Source organism: Ornithorhynchus anatinus, chromosome 6 (assembly GCF_004115215.2).
Source record: "Ornithorhynchus anatinus isolate Pmale09 chromosome 6, mOrnAna1.pri.v4, whole genome shotgun sequence".
NCBI classification, from domain to species: Eukaryota; Metazoa; Chordata; class Mammalia; order Monotremata; family Ornithorhynchidae; genus Ornithorhynchus; species Ornithorhynchus anatinus.
Window position 1 is genome coordinate 34,655,578 of NC_041733.1, and position 11,704 is coordinate 34,667,281.

Consider the following 11,704-nt stretch of genomic DNA (forward strand, 5'->3'; position numbering starts at 1 on the left):
CCCCACTAAAATCATCTCCTCCAAGGGGACTTCCCTAAGGCCTCACTTTCCTTATGCCTTACTTCCCCTTTTTGCCCTTCCTTCTGTGTCACCTAAGAACTTGGGTCTGCACTCTTAAGCCACTTTGATTTTTTATCCCGATCTCACAGCAGTTATGTGCATATCCTGATTGATATCCATTTGTAATATGACACTCCCTCTATGTTTGTAAACTCCTTGTGGGCAGAGATCATGTCTAATTACCCTATTGGACTGAACTCTCCCAAATGGTTAGTACAGTGCCCTGTACACAGGAAACATTCAATAAATACCTTCGATTGATGGATGGATTGGGATAGTAGATGCTACTTAAGGAAGGCCTTTGAAGATGGAGAGCTACAGATTACTGAACGTGAAGGGATAGGACAGTCCAGACAGGAAAGAGGGCCCCAGCAAGAGTTTGGCAGTCATGATGGGGTCAGTTTGTAGGAGAAACAGCTTGGTCTAGTGGATAGAGCATGGGCCTGGGAGTCAGAAGGACCTGGGATCCAATTCTGACTCCACCACTTGTCTGCTGTGTGAGCTTAGGCAAGTCACTTTCCTTCTCTATGCCTCAGTTAGCCCAGCTGTAAAATGGGGATTGAGACTATGAGCCCCTTATGGGACAGGGACTGTGTCCAACCCAATTTGCTTGTAACCACCTCAGCGCTTAGAACAGTGCCTGGCACATAGTAAGTGCTTAACAAATTCCACTATAATAATAACAATAATAATACTGGTATTTGTTATAGGAAAGATGAGAACAAGTTGCAGTAAGGAGATGAGCTTGAGAGGACTGGAGAATGAAGAGTTAGTCAATCATATTTATTGAGTGTTTACTGTGTGCAGAGCACTTAACTAAGCACTGGGGAGAGTACAACATAACAGACCCATTCCCTGCCCACACTGAGTTTACTGTCTAGAGGGGGAGACAGATGTTAATGTAAATAAATATAATTATAGATATGTACATAAGTGCCTTAGAACTGGGAGGAACGATGAATAAAGGGAGCAAGTCAAGGTAGCACAGAAGGGAGTGAGAGAAGAGGAAAGGAGGGCTTAGTCAAGGAAATCCTCTTGGGGGAGATGTGCCTACAATAAGACTTTGAAGGTGGGGAGATTGTCTGATATGAAGAGGGAAGGCATTCCAGGACAGAGGCAGAACGTGGGCGAGAGGTAGGTGGCGAGATAGGAGAGATCAAGGTACAGTGAGAAGGTTGGCATTTAGAGGAGCGAAGTGTGTGGGCTGGGTTGTAGTAGGAGAGTAGTGAGGTGAGGTGGGAGGGGCAGGGTGATTGAGTGCTTTAAAGAGCTTGAGCGCTTTGAAGAATGCGAGCTGGGGGCTGGCGGGAGAAGAGAATGGATAAGAAGGATGGAAAGAGCTGACTGAGCGTCTTAGAGCTAATTGACACACTGGATACAGAGAAGACCGGTCAACCCTTTGAGGCTTTTGAGGAGTGGGAGACGTGTGTACACACATTTTGAAAACATCCTGCAAGGCTACAGAACAGATCCCATATTTGCAAATCAAAACCATATCCTCTTTCTTGACAATGCCACATTCCTTCTTACATTTACCCCTATTTCATTTTGATGCTGAACAGAATTTTGGTTAGAAACAACTGAGGAAGTTTTAAGGCCTGAAGTGTACAGCTTGAACAACTTTTCAAAAACTCTTCTTATTCTGGTTGAAATGGGAATGTTTCCCATTTGTACAAGTGTCTCTGTAAACACTGACCCTTTAACACCCCAGTGCTCTGATTCAGTCTATCATTTAGTCAGGAGAAATGATTTCCTTCTCTCACATTTTGCCTGTGTAGAAACCCTGAAAAATAAGATTGCCGCTGCTTTAAGAAATAAAAGCAAGCAACGGTGAGTCCTGGGCTTCAGGAGGAGACTTGTGCTGTGGGATGGCTTGTTTAAAGCCAACCGCCAAACCAGGATTAGCATTCCTAGCTCGGCTTCCCACTCTAATCTGCAAGCACATTCCTTTCCTCAGAACCCACCCCCTTCACCTTTGCTCCCTGACCTGCACTCCAGACCTTTCTCCTGTTGCTCCTGCCACAAGGTGATTCCCCAACTTTGGACCCAATTAAAAGTAATCCCAAAAAACCTCCCTTTATAAGAGACCGGCAATAACATCCGGCAACTAGCTTCTCCCAAAGTAGTCGAGTCGGAGTTGGGAAATCCAAACCTCGCGGCTTCCCGGATCCGACGTTGTGGATCCACGTCAGCTGCTTCAGGGGAGGAGCCCAGAGCGCTTTGTGCAGCAAAGGGAGCCACGTGGGAAGAATTGTGGAGGGGCAGCGAGCCGCACAGGGAGCTCCGCATAGTGGCCGCTCCAAAGTTCGCTCCAGGCCAGCTCATGGGGAGATCGGCGACCTGAGGTGAAAGGGATTATTCTTGGCCTTTGCTCCCTTTCCTCATCAATGTTTAAATGAATGGCCTGAGCTGGGCTTATCTCCGGCAACACACGCCGGATCACAGGCCCAGATCCCACCCGTTCGGTCAATGCCAAAAGTTGTATACTTCTCTCAGGGAAAGTGAACTTCAGCCCTCATGCAGGCTGCGAACTGAGAGAATGTAAATGGACATAAATAAGGCAGAGTGTGAGGTTCTGACCGCTTCTTATCGAGTCATCTGAATCTTAGTTAAGGAGATGAGAAATCTGAAGTTTCCCCCTGCCCTTGCTGCCTAGAACTGATTTCCCCACTGGATAATTTGGTTTTATCATCCACTCTCTTCTACCTCTACACTCCAGCTCAGTCTATTTGTTCCTTTCCAGATAACCTACTCACTGGGCCTCAATCTCATCTCTTCCGCCCTCTTATGTCTTGGTTACGCCTTCTCCTCCTGGCCTGCAACTCCCATCACATCTCAAAGACCACAGATCTCCCCATCTTCAAAGGCCTATAGAAATCACATCTCCTCCTGGAGGCCTTCCCCCATTAATTTTGAATTCCCTGCTTTATCCCTCCAACTCCCACATCTGCACTTTCTCACCAGCCAAGCACTGGAGTACTCACAACCCCCCATAGCACTTGTGTGATACAGGTACATATTTTATACACCCTATAGTTCCTCTTATCTATAATTTACTTTAGTTTAATAACAATAAGAATTAGCAAACTCCTTAAGTCAAGCATTGTACTAAGCACTGGGGTAGATATAAAATAAACAGATTGAACACTTTGTCCCACAGTCTAAGAGGACAAACAAGTAGTTAATTCCCATTTTACAGGTGAGTAAACTGAGGCACAGAGAAATTAATTCCTGGAGGGCAGAGATTATGTCTACTAGTTCTATCGGACCCTCCCAAGTGCTAAATTCAGTGCTCTGCTCAAAATAGACATTCAAATACTACTGAGTGATTGATTTGTAGGAAATCTTCCAACACTGTCACTCACCCCATCGCCAACATTAGCTTCAGAAAAACACACTCCCCTTTCTCAAAGCTCTTCAAACAAAACCCACCAAAAAAAAAAAACCACCACCTACATGAAGTGTTCCTTGATTGAGCACTCCACTAATAATATCCCTTGTCACCTTAGTAATTAGTACGTAGATGAACCTGTGACTGTGGAGTTTTGCTCTCTTGACTCAAGAAGTGGATTATAAACTTGAGAGATCTTCCTGCTCAGTAATAATAATACCAATAATTGTGGTATTTGTTAAGCACTTACTATGTACCAAGCACTGTTCTAACCACTGGGGTAGATACAAGGTAATCAGGTTAGACACAGTCCGTGTTCCTTATGGGGCTCACAGTCTTGATCCCCATTTTATAGATGAGGTAACTGAGGCACAGAGAAATGAAGTGACTTGCTCAAAGCCATACAGCAGACATTTGGCAGAGCTGGGATTAGAACCCATGACCTCTGACTCCCAGGCCCGTGCTTTTTCCACTAGGTTGTGTGGCTTCTCTGCTCAACCATCAGCGGGGTGGGGGAAATATATATATATACACATGTGTGTGTGAGAGAGAGAGAGAGAGTGTGTGTGTGTTTGGGGCAGGAGGGTTGGGGAAGGGTATTATAGGGAGGGCGACTCTCCATGTTTGGCCTAATCCAAGCAGTCATTTCCTGAGATTTCTATTGAGCTTCCCTCTTACTATGGAGCAGGACTAAGTGTCCAGAAAGTCAGACGATCACTTTAAAAGAAATAAAATGGCATTTGTTAAGCACTTACTAAGTGCCTGGCACTGTTATAAGTGCTGGATGTTTACTGTATGTTTAGGAAAGGGGATTGGTAGGGACCTTTCATGCCTTACTAGGGAATGGAAATCAGACCTTAGTGTAGGGCAAGAGAATGCTAGAGCCTCAGGCTCAGAGAAAAGCCTCTCCCGTTTTCCCCCACCAACCTGCCTGGTAGCAGGTGAATGGTGTCTGACTCACTGGTCCTTCCAAAGCCCTACTCTAGGTACAGCTCTGGCCAGACCACAGAAGCAGCTTGGCCTAGACAAAGTGCAAAGGTCTACGAGACAGGAGTCCCAGCTCCGCCACTTACCTGCGCTGTGACCGTAGGCAAGTCACTTCACTTTTCTTTGCCTCAGTTTCCTCATATGTAAAATGGGGATTCAGTACTTGTTGTCCCTCCCCTTTAGACTGTGAGCCTCATGTCGGGTAGGGGCTGCATCTGATCTGCTTGAACTATACCCACCCCAGTTTAAATGCCACGCTCATAATTATTATTACCATTACTATCACCAGGATTCCCCCTCAACATCTAGATTATAGAAATTACCACCTCTGCCATCTCTTCTCCCAAGGTGCACCACACGAAGGGAGGTTACTGGAATAAATCCATTTTAAATTCAGACCAAGACTAGTGAAGTGACTTTCCCAAAGCACCACAGTCAATGTTGCTCTCGCACTCTCTCTTTCTTTCTCTCTCTCACCAGCCCCTAGCCAGTACTCTATCCTGCCACTACTATTCACAATGGTATGTCTTGCCTGTCTGAGCACATATGCCAGGTAGCTAAATGAAACACATCTGTCTTCTCAGCCTAGAATTTCAGATCATAATTTAGATGCTCAAGGTGGAGAGATGTTGGAGAAAAGTGGCCACTTGCAACTCCTATTTTCTCCCTCTGCTCTAACTTCCCCTTAAGTCTTTGGGGAAATGAGTTCAGCTCTGCAAAGTCACAAGTTCTTGAACAATAGGACGATGACCTGTGACTGTCAGTCACAGATTAGCTTACAGATTAGACTGTAAGCCCGTCAAACGGCAGGGACTGTCTCTATCTGTTGCCGACTTGTTCATCCCAAGCGCTTAGTACAGTGCTCTGCACATAGTAAGCGCTCAATAAATACTATTGAATGAATGACTAGAGCAGATAGAGAAAGATTTCCCAGTAGTCCTAAATGATGCTTCCTGACTTGTACTGCATCCTTCTATAGATCAAAGAAATAACTCAGATTTCCTCTCAATACTTTCAGTAGCAGGGAATTTGTTGACTCCAGAAAAGTGAAGTGCATTTTCAAGTGGGGAAAATGATGTGTAATCAAAACCAATTGATAAAGCTACTTCCTATTCTTCTCAAGAGTTCGATTCTTTGTCAACAAACCCCCTTAATCCTATGCATTTGTCAGAGGGGAAAGGGCAATTCTACAGGTTTCATCATAGTCTTCTGACAGATTTCTCTTTTTTCTGAAAAGTAGATGAAGTCAGATTTCCTTTGGCCTTAATTGCAGAATGTGAGCAAAAACATATCCTGGAAGAATATTGATGATTATTCACTAGTTAGTATTTAGCAAGGTGCTAGGCACTGTCAAACACACAAAAGGACTGTGCATTCTGTCAGTCCGGATTTCTCTGGTTTGTGGAATTTGGACTTGGGTCCAGTAGGATTTGAACCATGGAGACAAAGCTATTTGATTCACTCCCACGCGAGTCGCTCGGGGTTTTTTTCATGTCTCCACCGAGCCCTAAAAATCTCTAAGCAGGGCCCGGCAGCTCTGAAAAGAACGGTGAGTTGCAGATAGTGGCCCAAAAGACCTGAGCTAACTCTTCCAGCCACCTCTCGATGGCTCCTGCCTCCTTTCAGCTTCACTTGTTCCCTTGTCTCCCCCCCTCAACCAAGTGAGGGGCAGGTAGGATGGTCACTGATGGCCCGGTATTCACGAGGGTAAGGAGCAGCCAGTGACATCCCCTGCTGGCATGCAGAGTAACGTGGTGTCATTACAGACACTATGTTTCGGGAAGCATGCCCAGTTTGGGAGACCCAAGAGCATTTCTCTGGGGCAACATGTACGCTGGAGCCATGTGAACTTCGGTGCTGTGTCCAAGCCACATGATCCGGTGGAAGGAAGCTGGGTACTGAAAATTAAAAACACCTGGGGCTGAATGTGTACTAGACAGACTGAAGACAGGCCTGCTGAAGTCCAACCTGTCCACTGTCAAACTGGACTAATAGCCACCCTAAGGGCACGAGGTCCCAGGCTGAGCAGGGAAGGGAGGGATGAGGCAAGAGCACCTGACCCAGCTTGCAATCTTTGACCCTGCTGCACTTTTGGTCTTCTCTAAACTTTGCTGAAGAGACTTTTGCTGTGAAAGGATCTCCAGGGAAAGGTTGGGGGAAGCCCCTAGCTGGAGTTGGAGAGGTTTGGCAGATAGTGGAGGGAGGGAGGGAGAGACAGAGGAAAAAAAGGGAGACCTAAGAAGCAGCATGGCCTGATAGAGCAAGGACCTGGGAGTCAGAAGGACCTGGCTTCTATTCCCACCGCTTGGCTGCTGCAGGACCTTGGGCAAGTCACTTCACTTCTCTGAGCCTCAGTTCCCTCATCTGTAAAGTGGGGATTAAGACTGTGAGCCCCATGTGGGACATGGAATGTGTCCAACCCAATTAGCTTGCATCTACCCAGTGCTTAGTTCAGTGTCTGGCACATAGTGCTGAATACTATTAAAAAAAAAGAGGGGGAAATAGACAAGAAGCCACTGAGAGCAGAGGAGAGGGAGACAGCATGCAGCTGGGATAGCTTTAGTGGGCCCTTCCTGTCAGGGCGACAGTCACCGGGACATAAAACCTGGATCTAGAAAGGCTGGCTCTTCGTTAGCTCCTATAGCCATTTCAAACTAGGAGTGTATCGGTATCTGACTTCCACAGGGGCCAGGGCAGCCGTGAGCTTCACTGAAGCTCATCTACATCAACAGCTGCTCAACAGTCGACTTTGACTCGTTGGGGTCGATTCAGCTAAGGTATCTTTACAACTTACTAAAGTTTACAGTGATTGAACCATTTCCCCCTAGTCCCACTTCCAAACTCATTCCAGGAATTTGGACACGGGGCCTGCCTGATTGATGGCATCACAGCATTGCTCCTGGGACACATGATCCTGGGACACCCACTTGGAAGCAATCTCACCGTTATCCTGCCGGTTATCTTGACAGAGACCACGGTTATCTTGACAGAGACCACGGCACTTCACAATCCCTGCAGGACTCTTTTGTCACCCTTGCAAGTTCAACCAGTGCTGTGTGGCCCTGGACAAGTCACTTCACTTCTCTGTGCCTCAGTTCTCTCATCTGTAAAAAGGGGATTAAGACTGTGACTGTAAAAAGTGAGCCTCTACTCTTTTGGAAAGGTGATCAGCTGCCATGCTGAAGTCCACAGAAAAGAATCAGCCTTAACACTGTCTTGCTTTCTTAAATGATACATTTTAAAATTGGGAATTTTAGCCCCCAGTTCTCACAACTTACTAAAACCTCAGCAGCATAAGGTGAACTTGCTTCCAAGGTGGGACTTTTCAATCAAAACCCAAAAAATAGATTCCAGAGGTTGAGAAACCATTTACAATTTGGGGGGAGGAAGCAGTGATCTCAAAAGGCTTTTCATCATCTGCAGCTGCCTTTTTAAAGTATATTCTTTAAAGTTCCCTATTAAATTATCTTTGCTACAAGCACCACAAAGCGTGAAGTCTCACTCACCCTTCTGTAGCCCCAGGAAACTCCGACATGACTGAAATACCACCTTCATTCTGATGTCGTGACCCTACTGAAATGGAGCTGACAATCAGGCAGATCCTCTTCAGTTGTGCTCAGGCTGATTGGTGCAGGGGGAGGAGCATGCTCAGAACAACCAGCTTTAACTGCAGAGCCCTATGAGAGTAATGAATAATCAAGCACTTAGTACAGTGCTCTGCACATACTTTGTGCTCAATAAATACTACTATTTCAGCCAGGTAGTTGGAACCCCTTTGCCTCTTGTGCCCTCTAAATGCCCCCTTCTAGGTCACATTAGTGACAGCCAGCTAGCTGGTGAAAAGTGACCGGAAAGGGAGTACTCATATCCTCACATTACTAGGCAGCTGTTTTCAACTGACCACATTCCCGGAAGAGCAAAAATTGTTAGTGAAAGCCCACATTAAGACTTGGGATTCACCTTCAAGTCCCTACATGCCACAGATTTAAGTAACCACATTCTGAGTTTATAGATCAAGATCCACCTACCCACTGTGTTGAAAAGCCATCTTGGTAATCCTAACGTATTGAGTTCAATACAGTTAAGTGTGGATTTTTTTAAAAAATGCAAAAAAACACAAACCAAAGACTACTGGCATTTTAATCTCTCCTTCCACCTGGACTAGGAAGAACCCATCTATATATACACACCCCCCTCCCCACACCAAATGGCCTTTGACCCCAGGAATTGCACATCCTCCCCCTTCAGTTGATGTTATTTGTTAAGCGCTATGTGCAAAGCACTGTTCTAAGCGCTGGGGTAGACACAGGGGAATCAGGTTGTCCCACGTGGGGCTCAGTCTTTATCCCTATTTTACAGATGAGGTAACAGGCACAGAGAAGTTGTGACTTGCCCACAGTCACACAGCCGACAAGTGGCAGAGCTGGGATTCGAACTCATGACCTCTGACTCCAAAGCCCAGGCTCTTTCCACTGAGCCAGGCTGCTTCTCTGTATTTGAGCACTTTGTGTGTAGAATACTGTACTAAGCACTTAATTGTGATTGTATTATGATTTCCCAAGTGCAGGGCTCTGCACAAGCAATCAATACCACTGCTTGAAATGTCACACTTGTGAAGCATTGTGAATACCACCAAGTGGGATTTATCAGTACATTGTGATGCCAGCCAGAAGGTATTTCTCACGTTGGCCAGTTTGGAGCTATAGCAGCTAGGCTTCCCTACCAGCTACCTGACCTTGGCACTCAAAGGGCTTTTCTGGAACGTGGTGGGCCCAGGCAGTTACCCACAATAGCTTTTTTGACTCCAGGAGAGCTGGTTCAAAAGCAGATTCTTTAAATGGAGGCAGACAGGCAAAACACTGGGCCCAAAATTTGGGTACTCCAATTGATAGAGATGTTTTTCCTGATGAGATTGTGTTTGTTTATAGAACTGTGCCAGCTATAATCCTACCACTGTTAAAAAAATAAAAGTATCTTAAGGAGCAGTGAAGTTGTTTGCCCGCCGATAAAATGCGACTGGAGTTTCCGACTAAGAGACAGCCCCAGTCCACTGCAACCTGGAGGTGTTTTTAAAAAAAAATGAAGTGTGAGTTCAGTCTTCTTGATCAGTGTCACAAAAAGTTCCAAAACACAAGAGTTAGTTCCAGATCTTTTATTTCTTCAAACTTGGTTATTTAACAGGAGTGACTGAAATAAAAAATATTATTTGAGTCCCATCATCATCATCATCATCAGTGGGGAAATGACTTGAAAGAAACTGGTCAGGTGAATATTACTGCTTCCCATTTTCAACCAGGAGGTACCACCGGTTGCCATTGATAAATAAAGACAGTTGACAAAGAGTCCATCATGAATGTTCAAAATATGTTACATAATACAACATGCCAGTTCACAGAAAAATCAACTCGTATAGCTTATGTGTATTTCTTGATTTCATCATACAAGACAAGCACAAAAGCACCACCCATTCCTCTGAGGACATTGGACCATGCACCCTTGAAGAAGGCCTTGGATCCCTCATCACGAGCAATCTTCTTCCAGCAATCAATCGTGCCCGTGTACATGATATCACCTGTGAAGAGTAAAGAGGGTAGTGAATGGCTAAAGGTCACCGGTCACCCTGATGTTTTCTGGAGGAGGGCCCCACTTAAGTGCCTAAAGATTCGTTTTATTTTTCTAGCACCAGGACACTCCCAGAAGAGACTACAGACCAGAAGGGGTAAAAAAAAAAAAAATGCTACATTATCACTCCAACAGCTGGATGAATTAGCCTCCCCGTCCCTTTCTGCACCCTCAGAGGCGACTATTCACGCCTCTCGCTAGGAGCTCTCTCCTGGCGAGCACCAGATCTTTGGGTACGGCTGCCAACCAGCACCGCCTTTTAAAAAACGGCGGTCGTCTCGCCCCCGCATCGAGGACTTACTTCCTTTGCGTCCCGACTGCATCATCATGCGACGACGGACCGTGTCGAAGGGATAGGAGGTCAGACCGGCCACGGCGGTCACCGACTGAGCGATCATCCAGCTGATGAAAATGTGGGTATTCTTAGGGTCCGGAAGCATTCCTGCGGAGGGGAGAGAGAAAGGGAGGGAAGCGTCTGAAGCGAGGCGGGTTTCGGCAAGCGGTCGGGGGGAGGCCACCTCTGACGGGGAGGCGACGGCGTGGTCGTACCTGGCGGGGGGCGTCCTCAAATGGCCGACACCTACCTTTGGCGGTGTCGTAGATGCCGAAGTAGGCGGCTCTGTAGATGATGATGCCCTGCACGGACACATTGAAGCCCTGGTAGAGGCCCCTGATTCCGTCCGACTTGGTGATCTTCACCAGGCAGTCGCCCAGACCTTTGAATTCTCTGGCATCCCCGGCTTTGCCCACGTCGGCCGCCAGCCGGGTCCGGGCAAAGTCAAGCGGGTAGACGAAGCACAGCGAAGTGGCGCCGGCCGCGCCTCCCGAGGCCAGGTTCCCGGCGAAGTAACGCCAGAACTGGGTCCTCTTGTCGACGCCCCCGAGGAAGATCTGCTTGTATTTGTCTTTGAAGGCGAAGTTGAGGGCCTGGGTGGGGAAGTATCTGATGACGTTGGCCAGGTTGCCCCGCCAGAAGGACAGGACGCCCTGCTCCTTGGGGATGCGGACCACGCAGTCCATGATGCCCTTGTACTGCTTGTCGGCGGTGATCTGCTTGCTGGCGTGCTGGACCTGGAGGGGGACAGGGAGGCCGGGGTGGGCAACGGGGGCGGCCGTGGCGGAGGCCTCTTCTCGCCTCCCCCCCCCCCCCCCCCCCGGGTCAAGGTCACCGGCCGGGGCCGGCGGTCACCTTGGCCCACCGCGCCTGCGCCCGGCGCCCCGCCCGCCAGCGCCCCCCGCGGCGGGGCCGGGGACACCCCGCGCCACGCGCCCGCCCGCGAGCCCGCCCGCGAGCCCGCCGCTCCTCGCGCCGGCGGCCACTTCCGGCCGAGGCCGCGCGCGAGGCCTCCTCCTCCTCCTGCCGGGCCCCGTCTCCTTGCCGCGACCTTGGACCCCCCCCCCCGCCCCGATGGCGGCCCCCCGCCCGGGCCCTTCCCCTCGCCCGCACCTGCAGCAGCAGCTTCACCCGCTCGATGGGGGCCACGGCCGTCTTGGAGATGGCGGCGGCCACCCCCCCGGCCAGGAAGTCCTTGGCGAAGGACACGGCGGCGTCGGTCATGGTGGCGCGGTGGCGGTCCTCGGGGTGGGGCGGGGGGCGGGGGGGGGAAAAAAAGCAAGAGTCAGGATGAGGGAAGCGCGGCGAGG

The 11,704-nt window shown here is 48.5% G+C and overlaps 1 protein-coding gene across 1 annotated transcript; it reads right to left on the bottom strand.

The window, feature by feature from the left end:
- Positions 1-9,575: 9,575 nt before the first annotated feature.
- SLC25A5 (solute carrier family 25 member 5) lies at positions 9,576-11,704 on the bottom strand. The gene is made up of 4 exons (XM_029068010.2): positions 11,508-11,704; positions 10,645-11,131; positions 10,362-10,502; positions 9,576-10,010 (listed from the first exon to the last, which is right to left on the bottom strand). The coding sequence occupies exons 1-4, from the start codon at positions 11,616-11,618 to the stop codon at positions 9,853-9,855; spliced, it is 897 nt and encodes a 298-aa protein (XP_028923843.1). The 5' UTR covers positions 11,619-11,704; the 3' UTR covers positions 9,576-9,852.

What these genes read in the sequence shown, in the direction of transcription:
- SLC25A5 (XM_029068010.2), bottom strand. Translation starts at nt 11,618, where the DNA reads ATGACCGACGCCGCCGTGTCCTTCGCCAAGGACTTCCTGGCCGGGGGG. An exon ending in GGGTGAAGCTGCTGCTGCAG is followed by an intron (nt 11,132 to 11,507) that starts GTGCGGGCGAGG and finishes GTCCCCCTCCAG; the next exon opens with GTCCAGCACGCCAGCAAGCA. An exon ending in CATCTACGACACCGCCAAAG is followed by an intron (nt 10,503 to 10,644) that starts GTAGGTGTCGGC and finishes TCCCCTCCGCAG; the next exon opens with GAATGCTTCCGGACCCTAAG.